Consider the following 18,539-nt stretch of genomic DNA (forward strand, 5'->3'; position numbering starts at 1 on the left):
AAATCCCACAAGGCAGCTTTTAAGGTATAGAGAAATTGAATGTTTAAGTTTAGGTCTAATTTGTAGCCTGGATCTTGTCTTTTCCATCTATATATGAAAAAGATGAAAAAGTGTTTCTTCCACATCATAAAGAAGGCCTCTCTATGAAGAATATCAGGAACTCAAGGCAACGTACATATTACTCCTTCCTCCCATTTTCCCTTACACCAACAATCCTGTGAGGTACAGTATGTTGGGCTAAGAATGACTAGCCCAAAATCACCCACTGAACTGTGTGAGAGTGGGCTTGAGCCTGAAACTCTCCAGTCCTAAACCAACACCTTAATCACTACAGTACAGTTTCAAGACAAGAGATAAAATCCCCAGTTCACATTTAAGAAGAATCATCATGGCCCTACTACTTGGTTATGTTGGCCAAATGGACAAACAATTAAAATATCATTACAATGCTGAGCGGGATCCAATAAGTAATGTATTATCTGAAATAGCAGCATTTCACTGAATGTGGGAGCACCCACTTCTCCCACTCCTTTTAGCCCCAAGGTTGCCCTTGGAGTGATTTGGCACACTTCAAAACAAAGCCCGGGATTACATCTATCATTTTTTTATTTTCTGGAAATGTCTGTGCAGACCTATGTAGCGCCTAGAGGCATTTCTGTAAATAAAGATGACGTTAGTGCTTGATTCCTTGTTTGTTTAAAATTTTCCTTATTTAATAAAATAATGTAAAAACAAACTGAAATCAAATGGGTAGAAAACCTTGAAGGTGCCAAGAGTCTATAGGTATAGTGGTACCCATCAATATTTGTATGTAACCTTCTAATTTTACCAATTTTCCTGCCTTTTAGCTTTATTGTATACATTAGATATGTTCAATTAAAAAAAAATTAGGATATATGGTTTTATGCAGTAAGCAACTCTTGGTATGAAAAGTGGGCTATAGAGGTATATCTTGTTTTTCCTCTGCCTTTGCTGTAGGAAATGTGATACTGACCAATTGCTTGTACATCTAGATAATATTTTAAAATATTAACTAACATATTAAATCATTTCATATTTTCATGGCTGGTGTATGTTAATATTGATAGTTCAATCTTTAATTTTTAAAGAGTCTAAGCTAGTGCCTTCCCAGAGACCAAGAGGTACCTCAAATACCTACAGGTAACAAGTGTCAATGTACAGAAATTCTTTGTTCAGCAGTCTCCCACACAGTTTTGTGCAGCAAACTATTGAAAGAAATACCAAATAGAAGCAAATATACCTTCCAAATTCAGTATTAAGGGAGAAGGCCTTTTCCACAAGGAACTTGGGCACAAGGAATCAGAATTGGGGAAACAGCAGTCTTGACAGTTGAGCCATCTATGATCACATATGGAATCACTGTTCTAAAAAATATATATATTCATGCTACATTTTCTAAAGATTCTGCCTTTTTTGACCAAGGGAGATACATTTTGTATAATGTTTATATAGGAGATTCTTCTGTGATTCCTTCCCCCTTTGGAATGTATTTTTGCCTCTATTAGGCAAATCAAGCTTTCATATCACATTGGCATTTTGTACATCCATAAAAATATATAGAATAAGTCAAGGTTGACTACCACCAGAAATAATTCGGAATAGCAGAAATGACATTTTAACTCCACAGAAAAATTTGTGATTAGATTCTGAAAGCCTTTTTCTCTTGGATGGAGTCTGTGGATTCATTCCATAGAACTTTCCGATGCCTAAGCATGGAATTTGGCCAGACTCACTTTCTCTGAACTGTGCCCAGCAGATAACTATGTGAGGTTACAATCATCACTCTGATAAATAGCTGCCAGCTCACTTTCTCAAAATATTATTCATGCAAACAGTCTACTCGCACGAGCTCTGTATCACTGGAACTGTGAATTTACACATGGTTGCAGCTCTTATTCTGTAAGCTGGGAAAATTACAGATGATCACCAAAACAGACTGTCAGGCTTTGGAAGGAAGAGACAGGTTACTCATCCTCTTTCACCTCTGGGAGTTAGAGTTCAATAGAAATAGACAGTGTAAGATTGGAGAAAACCAATTTAGTTGATTTACATCTCTTATCAGCTTTAAAATCATATTCCTCCCTTTTTGTATCATGTTTTGGTGTAGTAAGAAACATTAGCTGTTTTTTTCAGAACAAGTTACAAAATCTCCACTCTGACACTACTAGAAGGATCTATGATGAAGGAAGGAAATGTGTTTTAATAACCAGTACAGGAAGTATTTGATTTTTTCAGATCCAAAGCCTTTTGGATAAATCTGTATCATAACACCATCTTCTGAAAAAAGGGATACCCTTTCCTCTAGCCCTGTTGGATTACAACTTCAGAATTCTTAGGTATCATAATGGGAGTTGTAGTCCACAGCATTTGAGTAGCACTTGGAATGCTGCCTAACCATTCCCAGAGTCCTGAATGGCACTCTCAGATACGATGGATTACTAGACCCATTATCTTGATCCAGCAGGTTAAAGAAGGCTGAATTAAAGCCATAGGGTGGGTGGTTTGAGATGTGTCCCAAATTATGAGTTCTGAATCCGCAAACAAAGACCAGCAAATAGACTAGCCGCCACCACCTGGTGCTCTCCAGCTGCACTGAATTAGACCCCCCACAATTCCTTCCGTGATGCGTGGGAACTCTGGACATCTGAATCCGAGGATCCAAATGACTCCGTTGTTCTGACAGGCAAAACCAAGCGCACGTGCTCGGGCTCCCGGCCGACCCCGTGACCTCAGCGAACGAGCAGCGCTCGCTTTCGCTTGCGTCCTCCCCGGCGTGATCCCTCGACGCGCAGGCGCAATAGCGGTTATCTAATCAGCCGCGCCTCCTCCCTTTCCTTGCTCAGCGGGCGGAAGCGCAGTTCGACGTGAGAGGCGGGAGGAGGGGTCGTTGGTGGCGGCTGTTCCGGTCTCAAGGGGTTTCCTGGTTGCAGCAGGCTGCGCTAGTGAGTAACGTGGGTGAAGGAGGCCATGAATTCGTTGACTCGTGTCTCTTCCCCCTCCCCGTCTTAGCCCGAGTGCTGGCTTTTGTTCCTCTCCCCCTCCCCCTTTTAGAGCGGCCAACCACCTAAAACCCATCCTTTGGCCAGCTGCCAGAGCCGAAGGACGTAAAGCAGAAAGGAAAGACAAAGTCAGAGCCAAGTTTGTGCTTTGGGGGTATTTCCGGGGTGTAAAGGATGGTTTCCCTACGGATGTGGGGGAGGAACATTGTCCCTACTTTTTTTCCTGTTTTGCAGAACCGTTTTCCCTCAGAAGGCTAAATTGCCCATCATGAGGCATTTGTGTGTATTGATTATCCATTTATTTATCCCAAGTGTTTACAGCCCACTCCGTACCAGAAAGGGTTCTGAGGTGGCTTTCTGGTCAGTACAAACAAGAGAGTGCGTGTCTTTAGGATTACAGTTTCATAATAGGACAGGACACAGAGGAAGAAGAAACTGGAGAGAGAAAGAACAAAACAGTGAAGTGCTGATTCTTAATGTTATAAAGCTTTATAATAACCTGTTGTGACAGAGTCAGGAGAGTAGCTTTTCCCCATTGTCTCTCCCTGTGAGGCAGCCTAGGAACATCTCATGGGAGAGAAGCAAAGTCTGATGAAGCCGGCTTCTCAGCTTTGCCGGTTTTCAAATGTGTATATAATTGGGGGGGAAAAAGCACTGGTAGTGGTGGAGGCATTAAATGTTTAAAAAGAATAAGTGGTAAACCTTTTTTCTATTTCTAAGGAAGAGGAAGACTGTTCCTCACCCTCTTTTTGGTAACACAGAAGTCCTCAACCTGTTTTATTAATCTCGAAGAAACCGGTAACATAATAAAGCTAGACAGTGCTACCAAAGTCAATATGCATATCAAAGAGAAATCAGTGTAATTAGTAAGTGAGGAAGCTTACTGACTGATCCTGACCATTCACCAACTCTCAGGCTAAAATAAAAGAGTCAAAGAAATATGGATGCTACCTTGAGTGGAAGAAGGATGAAATATGAATGAAATAAAAATATGTGTAGCCCATGAATTCTGTGTCTCTGTATTTACAGAAGAATCCCATTGCTGTCTTTGAATGGCTGTGATAATAGAAACTTCAACAAGACTACTGTCCTGTAGAGGAAGAAACAAAGCTTGTGTCCTTCCTCTTCCTTTCCTTCCTGTCTTGGCAACTTTTTTTTCTTACATGAAATGATTTTTTTCTGTACAAGCACCAGTTTTTGTCAGATATTTTTGATGTTGAATCCAGGATTGATATTATATATAATTTTGTCTTGATATAAATAAACTGTGTTCATAATTAATTAGCAACATGTCAAGGGATACCAAAATGTGACCAAGTCATAAAAGTTAAATTGGCAGAAATGTACCTTTAATTCATTGTTGGAATGAATTGTTGGAGAAAAGAAGACAAGGATCATGAACTTGGATGATGTTGCTGTCTTTCTGGGAGAGCCTTTTTGCTATAGTTTAGCTATTTCATTTTTCTTGACAAAGAATGAGTAGTGCGGGATTTCTATTTTCTTCATTTCCCTGGTATTAAATATTTTTAGGTTGTTTGATATCTGCTTATTTCAGAAGCTTGCATACACTGGATAAGTGTGTTAAAATTTTATTCTGAGGAAACATTTATTAAAATTCCATCCTAGCCAGTGAGTAACTGTGGGCATGCAGCTCTCACTAAATATAGATTTGCTCATCTATGAAATAGGCTATTAATAAGTAGTCATGATAGCACCTTACAGTATTTTGTGTTACTGAAGTAATAATATCCCACAAGGACAAAATTGGTTGGTTAAAGATGTTACCCTATTTCCTTGATTCTTCTCATGCCCTTTCTTGTCCTTAAGGCTAGGGTACTTTTCAGATGTTTTGGATTACATCTCTCATAAGCCCCAGTCAGTATAGCAAATGATCAGGAATTGTGGGAACTGTAATTCAAAACATTGGCTGGAAGGCGCCAGGTTGCTTACCCCATTTTCAGATTCTTAAAAACTTAAAAGTAGAATTGCACTCTACTTTTGCCAGATCACTATAATAGTTTTAATAACAGTAATGCTTAGCTAAATAGGTTTGCAAAGGATTGTGGATTCAAACCTTGGTAACACAGAGTAAGCCTGAGGAGATTTCTGTCTAAAACTTTGGAGAGCTACTATCTATAAAGGTAGACAAAAACTGATGGTCTACCTTTGTATAAAGTAACTTAGTATGTACTATTTATTTTATTTTATTTTTTGTACCTTCATGTCAGTTTTTGACTCCTGGCAACTGCATGGACTAGTCCCTGCAGTTTTCTTGTTTTTTGGAAGTGATTTGCCATTGCCTCCTTCCTAAGGCTGAGAAAGAGAGACTAGCTCAAAGTCACCCAACTGGTTTTGTACCGAAGGTGGGACTAGAATGTAGCTACTGATAGATACTGATTTTAGATCAGTGGAAGAAACAGATTGCTTCCTATCTGTACTGTGATTGCTCTCTGATTTCTCTATTCTTAAAATGTTTCTGCAAATCTTTAATGAGCTGTAGGCTAATCTTTGTCTTGATTTAATGTTGATTCAGAAATGATACAATGCTGTATTTGTACAATATGGGAGTATGGTTTGACTTGATAGCCTTGAATTAATAACCATGCTTTCATCATCTGTTTTGTATGAAAGGAATTCTTAGAAATACCCACATAGCCTAAAGCTCAAATGAATTAGTACAATTTGTGGAAAATTTAGTGTCTCCCAGCATGCATTGTGTACTTTTGGAGTACAAGCTATCTACTGTCATAGTGCTAGGGCTTGCTAGGTTTCCTAAACTATTAAGCAGATTATATATTGTATGTGACAGGTTCTGGGGTGTGTGTGTTATAAAATATGGAAGGTTCTCTCTATTTGATAGGGTATGATTAATGTTTTAAAAAATGTTTGTCAAATCATGTTGCTTGCCAGAAAAATAAGGCTTGGCAAGGTGGATCATTCTAGGCTGACTGTTTGCAAGCTACAGACATAGTAGCTTTTTATCTTCTGACCATGAGCCTTGCTTTTTTTAAATATAAGCTTGAGATATGCACTTACATGGGGAAGTTATGTTTTACACAAATGCATAGCTTTCAAAAATTGTCTAATAATGCCAAACCTGGTAATTTTCTACTTTTGAGCTATGCCACCTCATGTCATGGATTGGTTGACTAAGGAAGAGAAATTAAAGAAAATCAGGTTGTACAGAAACTACCCACTCCCTGAAATGGATGAGTCCTTTTGTTTTATAGTATTAATAGTATCTGCAATAAAAAAGACACTGAGTAGAATCAGGTGGAATTCTGTTGCTGCTCTAGAGGAGGATCTCTCCTTATGCCATGCGATTCTTGTGTTATACTCCTTACTTTACTGAGGAGTTAGAGTACATAGAGATGGTTTTTCTATCAGTACCTAGCCATGCCACTGGGGTTCAAAACATCATAATGGTGAAAAAATATTTTTATCTATCCCTATTAGAATAGTAGAACAATTGAGTACAGTATGATGTGTAATATAATAGTTGAATCTAGAGGAATTTAAACAGACAGTTGCTTACTTCAATGCCTTTGTTGGATCTTTGCTGATAAACTTATTGCAATTTGATCAAATTTGGACAAGCTATCAGGCAGAATCTAGATTGAGGACATTGTAATCATTTGCTTTTTACAATTACGTCAACCAGTTTGATATATTGTTTCAGAATACAGGTAGTCCCCAGGTTAGGAACACCAAGTTTACAGATGACCCATAGTTAAGAACAGAGCCTATTATAGCAAAATTCGAGTTAAAGACACAATGGTTCGAATTAATTACACAATACTACTTCCGGCTTACATAAAATTCGACTTAAGGACAGACCTTGGGAATGGAACTTGTTCTTAAACTGGGGACTACCTTTATTTGAGTATGCAGAAATCAGGCTTGTCAGCTGGACCCTAGTTTGTTTTGGTTAGTGAAAACCTGTCAGTTGCTGCTGAGTATGATCTTTGAGCAGAAATGTTAATGTTCATTAGTAGTGGGTAAGCTTTCCCTACTTCTGAGGGAGGTGCTAGCTCAGCTGCTTCTAAAGATTCATATTTGTTGTACTAGTAAAACTGTTGTACTAGTTGTACTGTTGTACTAGTAAACTATCTGGCAAATATTCCTTTGGATTTACTTGTTTTAATTCAATACAATGCAGAGGATGATTGCTGAGAGTATATCATTTTGTAAAGTATTATGTAGGGTTCTTCCAGGACTGGGTTTGAACTCTGATTAATATTCTTATAAAGCTGTAAGCTATAAGCTTTTGGAGTTAGGTTTCCCCAATATTTTAATGAATTCCAGTGGTAAAAGCTCTCACAAGTCATTGTTAAAGTCCTAATATTATTACAATTAATATTACAATTAAGTGAAAGGCAAAGAATAGATTACAATTTAAGTTATTTCCAGAGATCTGCCTGCCTGCCTGCCTGCCTGCCTCTCTCTCTCTCTCTCTCTCTCTCTCTCTCTCTCTTTCTTTCTTTCTTGGCTGACTCAGTGTTGTAATTGTAATTATAATTGCTATTTAGAAGTCTCAGCTGATGAAGAATGCTGCTGTGCATGTATCTGAAAGCACATGTATTCTTCATCCTTTATACTCTATTGGTATTGTTTGGTTTTTAAGTTCCATATAGAATATTGGTTTTAAATTTTGGATTTATTTTGGATAATTTGCAGTCCTGCACGCATTACTGAAATGTAAATTCCATCATTTTCAGCCAGAATACAATATTGGAAATAGTAGTTCAACATCATCTGAAAGGCCTCAGGTTGCACCCTCTCTCTCAACTTCTTTTTTAAATGGGATTCTCATATCACCTGAACTGTTTCTCTTCGTGTGAGAAGGATCACTTGTTCATTTCTAGGTTATAAACATTTATTAGCTGCTTGGATAGGTCAACCATTGGTTCAGGGTGACATACCATCAGTCCACTGACAATACAGTTTGGTATTGCCAGTTTGGTGTAGTGGTTAAGGTGCTGGCCTAGAAAGCAGGAGACTGAGTTCTAGGCTCCCCTTAGACATGAAAGTCAGCTGGGTGGCTTTGGGCCAGTCACTCTCTCTCAGCCCAAGTTACCTCATAGGGTTGTTGTTGTGGGGAAAATAGGAGGAGGAGGAAGGAGTATTAGATATGTTCGCTGCCTTGAGTTATTTCTAAAAAATAATAAAAGGCGTGATAAAAATATAATAATAATAACAATATTTGTATAGTTTGAACCCAGTGAATTGGAGATGCTGTGGAAATCTCAAACTGGTGTTTGGGGGCAGTTTGAATTTGGATGAGGTGAAACAGGCTGAAGCTGAACTCATGCAAGACAAAATTACTGTTTGTGCAGAAAGGGTGGAACGTACCTTGAAAGAGCTGGTCTCCAACTTGGGGCTCTTCCTGGACTTACGGCTATTGCTAAATAGGCAGGTAGAGGTTGCAGCCGGGGGACCTTTCCCCAAATTTGGCTTTGTACCATTTGTGGCCTTACCTGGACTGGGAGGATTTTTCCATAGTGATTCATGCAGTTATTTATTTGAATTCTTGCAGTGTGTTCTACATGGGGCTACCTCTGAAGACAACCTGGTAAACTGCAGCTGGTACAAAATATAGCAGGTTGTATATTAGCAAGTCAAAATCACTATAGTCATGTAATATCTGTTTTATGGTTAACTTGTTGATTATCAGTAGGTTTCCAGGTGCAATTCAAAGTGCTGGTTTTGACCTACAGAGCCCTATATAACTTGGAATTGGGGTATTAACAAGACTTCTCTGCATAGAAGTGTCTCACCTAGCTCACCCAGCGTGCACAGACATCAGCATCTTTTAGGCTTCCTTCAAGTGTGTGGGGCGAATGGAGTAGGCGCTTTCAGGCAAAGTTTTTCAGTTGCAGCCCCTGTACAGTATTATATAATAGCCTCCTCTGGAAATTAGGCTGATGCCTTCATTGTTGGCCTTCCAGAAATTATTAAGACAGAGCTATTGCAGAGGGCCTTTGGATAGTGAATGGTCACTAATGTATCTATTGTATTATTGTAGATTTTAGGTTTTTACTGTGTTTTATGTTTTTGCGAAGTAAACTGCTGGGAGTCATTTTGAATTTGATTGTATAAAAATAAATAGGGGAGGTTTTTTGGCTCTGTTCTTGGCAAGATAATATAACCCAGTATAGAGCTTTCACAATGGCTGTTCCAAAACTCAGGAATCTTTTGAGAAATAGATTAGTTACCATTTGCTGTTTTTTAAAAAATAAATTTATGCAGTGTAATACAAATGTATTTTTAAAAGTTGGGTTTTGGCTGATATGATAGATTAATTTGAAGGCTACACATTTTTGATACTATTTAATGTTTTTGTTGGTTGTAAACCACTTTAAGCAGATGGGAAAGCAGTGTGCAAATATTTAGCAACGTTTATAAATTGCTGAAATGCTCAGTGAGGTCAGCTTAGTGGTCTCCAGAGAACTTGATGAAAAGAGGTGGAATTTTTTCTCATTTGTTAGGCATGTATTTCTTCTATTGTTCCTCATCTGGGCTATATTGGTTGCCATCTGAATGGATTCCAATTATGTGCCGGAACTATTACTGTCTCTCTTTCCCCGCTCTCAAGAGAAGATGGGGCCTGGATTTGTTTAAGACTCTAAGGGAAATTGTTTATTTGAGCCCCTCCTTCTCACTTTCTTCTCCTGTCATATGCCAATGTAATTTTTTCCTCTGTTTTTTTTAATCCATTAAAAGTAATGGACCAATAAACAGGACTACTAATATAACTCTGGACTTTATGTTTAAACTGGTTACATTTATATTAAACAAAAACTATTGACCCATTAAATCATTCAAATTAGTGAACCCTATTTGGATGGAACCTCCTGCATGGTAGAGCATTTTCCCTCATTGCCTGTCACAAAAGAAATAATGATGGGATCCAGTATGTGATGGGCTTCACTAGAGAGGCAGAATTTATTCAACCTGGAGTGTCTGTACAATTGCAGGCATTGAGTACAATAAGTCATCTCTTCTTTCTATTTTCCAAACCACATTTCTTTTGTATCTGTCAAAAAACTCTTGACAGGCACGTCTTTTGAGTAAGTTGGTAAGGAATGAACCATCCTCAGATTGTCTCATCTCTGCATATAGTGCAGTAGAGAGCTGGCAGAATTCTTGGCTGGAGAGTAGGTTTTTGGCCCTCTGCTGAAAGACACAAGTGATTTTGCACAGACCTGGAATAAACGTCTTACAACTATGTGGTATTAGTATTTTTATTTGGTATGCACTTATATATTATGGAGACTTTTGCCTTGAGTTAAAGTTTTCTTTTTAAGGCATACAATCCACTGAACACACTGAGGCTTGCTTCTGAGTAAACATGCATAGAAATGCACCATAAAATTGATAAAGTTTTAAAGTTTTGTTCACTTAAAGATTGTTCTGTGTGTTAATGAAATATCTACACTGGATTGCTGAGCTTCATTCATTGTTCTTTTTTTTTTCGTAGATAAAATACTACCATGATGTTCAGTGGATATGGTGATACAGAAGCATTTGAAGATGATCTCTATTCTGAGGGGTCTTCCAGTGAAACAAGTATTGATAGTGAAGTAGAATTTCATCTTTATAGTCAAGTCCATTATGCACAAGACCTTGAGGGTGTCAGTGAACAAGACAATAAGGATGTCAAAGGACAAGAAGTTGAATCCCTGAAGATACAGAAGTCGGTGAATCAACAAGATCAGAGAAATAACTTAATTGTAATTTCAGATAGTGATATTAACATTTCGGATAGCCCAGATGTCATAATATTGTCTGATACTCCTGATGAAGATAGCATTTATGAAAGTAAGCTCCAGAAGCTAACAGCATCAGTGTCTCCAATATTAAGTAAATTCAACAAGACTGCATATTCTCGTGCTAAGAAATCTATTGAACACCCTTCCCAGATTATCCTGAAATCTAAGAGACAAGTTACAGTAAATTCAAGTAAAGAGGGAAAGGCTGATCAAAAGGCAATCTCCTTTAACCAGGATGATGTTCACATGATCCATAGGGTTTTAGTAACTGAGGACAGCTCCAGCAATGATGATGCAATTGATGTGTCAAGTATAGCCTCTGAAAGTGATAATGTGGAGAGCTGGATGCTGCTGGGAAATGTCAGAGATGACAAAGATGATGATATCCTGTTAAACCTTGAAGGCTGTGGAACTTCAGCCAGTGAAGGTTAGTATGTTTTTGTGGAGGGTAATTCCAAACAGCTGTGAGGAAGATTAGGTATCATAATAGAGTAAATATAAAGGGACAAACAAGTTTCGGGTGTTAGAACAATAAAACGGTAAGTAGAATGGCTGCTGTAAAATATATTGGTACCTTTGTAAAGTATGTTGTGTTGCTTGAATAACAGAAAAGCATTCACACAACTGTCCTACACATGTTTATAAGGAAGTACAGTCTTCCTGGGGTATGTGCAAAGTTTATAACCTCAGTGGTGGTCTGAGGAAAGAAGAGCACATTGTATTGAACCTAACATGCATCTGCAATAAAAAGATTATATATATTATATTGGTGCAATAATTATTGTATGCCTTTCATTTGAGAAAAACGAGGCATACAATAATTTTGGACTGATGAAACTCTGAACTGTAAAATTATAAATTAAGCCATTAAAAATTGCAAGTAAGAGAGAATTTTATCTATTCACTTAGACTCATTTGGAGACAGTGATAAAATCTGTTATGAAAACAACCTTGGGATAATCTTGGTTTCTGTTTTATTCTGTCTCTCTTCCTCCAACATGTCATTAAAAAGGCACCAGACATTTTTAGTTCTGTTTTCATCTTCATCCTAATACAAAATATGGTGTTTTCACAGGGGAGGGAAATGTATTTAATGATGAGTATTCCGTAATGATGAGTATTCTATAAGATTTGCTGTCTGAATATGTTATTGTTTTATGAGTAAAAACACTTTAAATTAGATTTCTATGCTATTTGTAAGGAAACACAGAAGATATGAGGTAGGTATAAAACACCTGAAAACAAGTATTAATTCATTTGTTGTTACTGTGCATACAAATTTTATATTAATATTTTATTTTCCATGTTATGATGCCTTATGAGTTAAGCTCTGCTTCTACACTGATGGCATTTTTTATAGTATTTTTGGTCATCATTAAGAATAAGCATTGCAATCTGAGATATAGGTTCAGAATACTGTACAGGATTTCATAGACTGTATTATATTGGAGAATAGGAATGTGTATGTGCTAGCTTCTGTAATTTAGCACCTCAAATTGTAACTCCTAATCTAGCTTTTAAAAAGGCCTAGGAATATGTAACTCATAAAGAAGAAACATAAGTTGTTAGTTTAGCCAATGTGTTGTTGTATAAATTATTGGTTTATCCTAAATTCTGTTCTGTGAGCAGAATTTTCCTGCCTTCCTTTATTTCTGCAGTCTTTCCACTCCCTGAAAACGTGACTCTTGGGAGCTGGTGGCTACTCTGGAAATAAATTACATGCGGTTGGGCTGCAACAAGGAAGGTTAATTATTCAGACTTAGCAGTGGCCACATTACATGAGTGATACACCACCCTTGATTCCAGCAACTGGCTTTTGAAATGACTCCTATGGTAAATGACGAATTGGAGAATCCAATGTAGTACAAATGATGTTTTGCTTCTGCAAAAGGATTTGTCCTGTCTTTCTTTATGCAGTTAGTTGTGCATCTTCGTTCTTCAAAAGGCAATGGGAAGAGTCTCTGAAGCATATTTTGAGGTTGATTGGGGAACAGCAGTGGGGAGGAAGACTCACTTACTATTTTCTTGTTCAATCAGTAGAAGTATGGCGCAGGCATACTATTGGTTTCTGCCTAAAGAGTTTAGTAATTCATGAAGAAACATACCACCAAGTTAGGTGACTTTTCTGAAGTGGTGGACACATCTGAAACTTTGGAAGGATCTTGTGGGTAGTTTCATAGAATAGCAGTGATTGGCAAGTGATTTGATTCTTCATGAAATAGGTACTGTGGTGAATGTGTCAGTCAGAAACATCCTTTTCCTGGAGATACAGAGGTGCTTTGTTCCTTTCCATCCACATTTGCTCCCCAGGAAACTTTCAGCTACCCCGGCTTATGTTGGTCATTTTTCTTGGTAGGTGGTCATATTTCCAACAATGTATTTCCACTGTCTTTATTCTCTACAATGCCTATTTTTTTAATACTTTAGTTGGCAAAAGCTGAGTCTCTTTGGTGATGATTGGACAGCATAGGGCCAGCCAGAGGGACAAGGAACAACAACAGTAGGCCTCAATCAAGTTTTGTGTGCAAAGGATTATTTGAGTTGGGGGAACACTGTGGTTGCTTGGCAAATACATGTTCTGAGTGAGTGGTTGCTGTGGTTTGGAGTCAAAAGCAAAAAGTATAAGTCTTGCTGGTCTCAAAGAGTTTTGGTCCAGTTTGGGAGATACCAGAATTGCTGTCACCAGAAGGGATGGCCAGGAGATTGTCTTTGGAGAAAATCCCATCAATTTTATTATTTTTCCCGGCATAAAAAAGCAGTCTCACAGACCACATATTGTCATCCCATGTGTTATCATGATCAAGGCATTTTCATTCCATTATGCAGATCTGAGTAGGAGATAAATCTGTTTTTCCTATAATTTGAGTTGAGAGATAACTGTCCTCTCCAGGGTCTCAGTCAAGAAGGGAAGGCGTTAAACTGAATGTAACTGTTTAAAGTTAAAAAGGTAAAAGCAGTTTATTCATTAAGATTATGTTATACCTTTGCTAAACGGAAGAGAGGTTACACCTTCTCTAATGTCTCTCAAGAAGGAACTCGCTGAAGTCCAGCTCTTCAACTCTATCCTGGAAGACTTTAAAAATCATGATAGTCAAAAGATGTAGAGAATAAGTTTTTAGTCTCAATTTCCTAAGCAGCCAAATCAATGCACTCTGGTTGAAAATGTAATACGCTAACTTTATACTGATTTAATCAAGTTATTAATATTTTATTAACATATTAATGTTATTAAATTATGGCATACAGCTATGAATATGAATTATTTTTACCCATTGCAAACTGGTGACATTGCAGAGTGGTGACATTGCAAACTGGTGACAGAGTGTTCTCCATGACTTCAGTACCAACTCACTGGATTTATATGGAAAAGTTTTGTACTTTCAAAAACAATTTTGCCAGCCAGCATTGTGTAAATGCAATTGTGGAAGAAAAAGGTGTTGTTGTTGCTATTGTTATTGTCATGAAAGGAGCAGCCTAAAGATGGTCTCTTTATATGTTTATATGTTTATAACTGCCCAGAGTCACCCCACAGTGAGATGGGTGGTGACAAATTTGAAATATAAATAAAATAAAAATATATTTATAGTTGTGCTCCCAATGGGTTTTTCATCATCTGTGTTCTAATTGGCATCCTCAGTTACTTGAAACAATATCTGCAGTGACTAAAATTTTATTCTAGCTTGAACTTTAGCCTCATCCCGATCAGATCAGATCAAATTAATCTTTATCACAGTCACACACCAGCATCATTAGCGTTATCAATATCTCTTTTTAGGCAGGGACTTAAATATCAGATGAACTACTGACTAAAGCCTCAGAATAAATCTACATGTACTTCAGAAAATCCTTTAATTGATTGGTCTCTGGGAGATTGGACTATTGAATTGGAGCCTCCACACTTGATCTTAGTTAAAAGGCCAAGAAGCAGTGAATTGGGGCTTCAGCTTCTGTGGAGATTGCAAGTAATATGACAATGAAGTCTGTAATGGTTCATTCACGATCATGGAACCATTGCTTAAACAAAACATGTTCCATAAGTCATGACTGTCATCACTGAGACTGTTCTGTCCATGTGGCCAGGGAGACTTTTGAACATTGAATTAGACAGGCTGCCAATAGAAATGCAGTCTTATCTGGAACTTCTGACACTAAGTATTACAGTATTAGCACAACCTGAAGACTGACTCAAGGTGTTCATTGTTACTTCCTTAGTAACAATCCATGCCACTAAAAAAACCGTTGAAATATGATTCCAGAAATGGCTGCTGCTATGGAAGAAGTTAGATGCCATTCACAGATAAGGGTTGTTGTGGCTAATCCTTCGAGTGGTTGTATGGCTGAGGAAGTGAAAGAATGTTCATTGTTTCTCAGCCAGTAGTTCCATCAGTTGTTCATTAGATAAAATGACCTGTTGTGGATAAATATAAATAGAACAAGAAGTTCAAAATTCTTTGCAATTGAAGAGAAAGGGATACATGATCACCAAGATGTGTTTCCATAATGGTGTATAATGGCTAATTTTGATGTCTAAATGCAGCCTTAATTGTTTTACAAATATGGTTATTTATTTATTTGGTAAATTTATATAGTTGCCCATCTCACATACATGACTACGGAAGTTACAGATTTCTAAAATAAAAAATAGAATGGATAATCACACTTAGCAATGTAAGTTTGCATCACTGCGATCTTTTGATTTTTTTTCCCCCATTAGTCACAGTGCTATTCATTTTAACTAAAAACAATTTTTAATATTCAGTTTGTATACTAATGAATAAACCTTTTCTTTTTACAGCTGATAGTATGATTTTTTAAAAAAGTTTATCCTTTTATCATTTCTTATTAGGATATTTGAAGAATACTGTCTTCCAGAACCTAATATTATTAACTCTGAGAAGTATTTGCATTTAATATAATGACTTACTTTAAAAAAATGTGGATATTAACATTGCTATTATTAATCCTAGCGATCAGCATTATAAAGGAATATACCTTGAATGTCATTGTGTTTTGCAAGTAAGATCAAGTTGCAGGGCATTTTGGAGAAAATGTTCAGGAGATTAAAAACTTAATTAAAAGCTTTCAGATCTTTGTAGTAAAACAGGCCAGCATTTTAATATTACTTTTAAAAAATGTTGCAGTGTTTAGATATTTATATCTAGTTGTCATGTTCTCATGGAATAGCCACTGCAAATATTTCATTTATGCTTTTTGTGCTGATCTCTTTGTCTCAATGTTCTAAACTTTTAAATTGATGCTGTGTTTTAAATAAAAATGTTCATTTTATCTAATGCCAGTGCCGTCTCCCCACATCACTAGTTATGGAGACTTTAATTGAGAAATAACAGTCTTGGAAGGCCTAATCCTTGTTGTGCTTATAAATTTTAAATTCCTCAACTAAGCTCATGCTTTTTAACAGTAAAGAAAAATAAGAAAACTACTTCATCATGCTTTAGAAACAGCTTCTAATTTTCCTTGTTGATTATTTTTTGGTTTTCCACGTGATAATCTTTGAAAAATGTGGAGAAACCTTTTATACACCCATATTTTCTTAATAATTATTTGTGTATGTTTCATATCATGAGAAATTATTCCTGCTCTTGCAGTAGGAAAGCATCTTTAAATGATGTTGACCATTATCGTTAACCTTTATTTTTGCTTGTAGACCAGTATAAAATATATAAAATTACAACCATTCCAGGAATTAAGGTATAGAATAGCTGATTAATAACAAAGTTACAGAAATTCCTAAAACAAAACTGTAAATCTTTATAACAGTAAGATCTAATTGTAAAAATTGTACTTAAAACTAAAAAGACTAAGATTTGGCAGCACAGTATAAACAACAGCACATATACTAGATTAAATATTAAAGTTACTTCTATGTCTTTGTCCTTTTTTCTAGATGAAACAGTAGCGTTTAAGATTTGTATTTGGACAATAAAAGAACTGTTCTTTGCTTGAATAAAAATTAGAGTGAATAGATAAAATACTATTAAATGTGCATCAGTCCATTTTCTGCAAGAGAACCAAGCAAGAGAAATTGTATCTATGGGAGTGGCACGGTAAAATATTCATAGAATAAAATTCACCCTGGAATTGAAAACTTTATGAAAAACTGTTCTATTAGCTACTTTAATCATTTTTGTTTTGCTGTGTTAGAGACCTACACTTTTAGGAGGCCAGTAATGTTTATTGAGTCAATTCTATTCTTTATAGAATGTTATTTTTCCTAAGGAAGATTTTTAAAAAGCCTTATTGGTTAAAATATCAGTTCTGTTCTTTGTATTACAAATGGCAGAATTTTTATAGGTTTAGATGTGAGGTAATGACATATTTGTTTATCTTGAGAAGAAAGTCTCTTTGCAGAATTAGTGTTCAGATCCATTGTTGAAGGGAATGGCAGTTTACCTTTGTATGGAAACACATGGATCCATACTTTAAAAAACAATACTTTGAATTTATGTACTTGAGATAGGACAGCATTTCATATGAACAGCATATAGTTTAAACCTTCCATTTTGTTGCCAAATTTCATAATGCAATATACCAAATATCTTTTTAAAGGACTGCATTTTATTCCAACAATTGGTAATAATTTTGCAACCACATCACTTGATTCACCAGTGTTAATGTATGAATCAAGCAGCTATGTAATTTAACTTGGAATTTCCTAAGAACAACATTAAGAGTTAATGTCATAAAATGACTTTGTCACTGCATTGCAGTTTCCATGACCTGATGAATACCTTTCCCATGAAAAAAAAATGAATCAGGTTTAAAGTTAATGTTTTATTTTTAATTTCCCTAATTTGTGCCTTTGTTTTTAGCAATATTAACAGTATTTAAACATCAGGAGCTCTTTAACCATGCATTATTATAACACTATGCACCCTGGAGCTGTAATAAGCAATGGGAATCATCTACCCTTTGCTAGGAACAGCACATGCATATGGATATTTGATTAAAGGAAAAAAGTTAATCTTCTTTACAGTGTAATGTGGATGCACTTGAATCTCTTGATTATTTAAAAAAATTAATAAAACTAATAAAGTTCATGCGGAAATCTCTAGTGATCTAGACTAAGTATACCTACAGCCGTAGCAGTCTCTTTTATCTGTACAGATTTCTCTGCCTATTGTGGACCTTGGCTTTAACTAATTTAAATTTCCCATGGCTTTGGATTGCAGACTAGGTTTTCTGCAAGAGTGCCCATGCTTACATGGTCATATATTCTGGGCGACTTTTCACTTTTTGTTGTCGTCATTTTGTTGATTGGTAGGAGAGGAATTTTTCCACTTCTCTCAGTTTGATCTTTCTTCCTTATCGCCTTCTGTTTATAAGTCTTGCAGGTTGGGAAGCTCTTCGTTGTCATTTGAGCTCTGTGGATGAGTGGGAAAATGAACGTTCTGTTTCTACATAAAATGTTACAAGAATTTAACATTTGGGGGAAAAAAAACCCTTTGGCAAACTGATTCCCCAGTGTAACTGTTGACAAAATATGTGAAAAGATAAAACTGTATTTATAGGAAATTTGAATTAGGCTACAATTGAGTATGCTCTTTGGTATTTCAGGCAGATAGTCATAAAATGGAAGCGTCTAATCTCCCTCCATAGAATTATATACAGTATTTAAAAAATCCATTATATTACTCCAAATGAAACCAAAAAGTAAAGATGGAATATTAGCCTCTTGAAGAAAATGGAGAATTGTAATGTAAAATACAGGATGAAAGAAGATAGTTAA

General features: G+C 36.4%; 1 protein-coding gene across 1 annotated transcript in view; it reads left to right on the forward strand.

The window, feature by feature from the left end:
• Positions 1 to 2,851: 2,851 nt before the first annotated feature.
• ZCCHC7 (zinc finger CCHC-type containing 7) overlaps positions 2,852 to 18,539 on the forward strand; it is a 146,034-nt gene continuing 130,346 nt past the window's right edge. The window contains exons 1-2 of the mRNA XM_088130008.1: positions 2,852 to 2,963; positions 10,501 to 11,219. Of these exons, the coding sequence (XP_087986134.1) occupies positions 10,514 to 11,219 (706 nt within the window). The 5' untranslated portion in view covers positions 2,852 to 2,963; positions 10,501 to 10,513. The remainder of the gene's footprint in view (positions 2,964 to 10,500; positions 11,220 to 18,539) is intronic.

The sequence above is a fragment of the Python bivittatus genome, unplaced genomic scaffold (genome assembly GCF_059951505.1).
Source record: "Python bivittatus isolate LINGU-HERP-01145 unplaced genomic scaffold, Pbiv_v1 ctg000850_np1212, whole genome shotgun sequence".
Lineage (NCBI taxonomy): Eukaryota > Metazoa > Chordata > Lepidosauria > Squamata > Pythonidae > Python > Python bivittatus.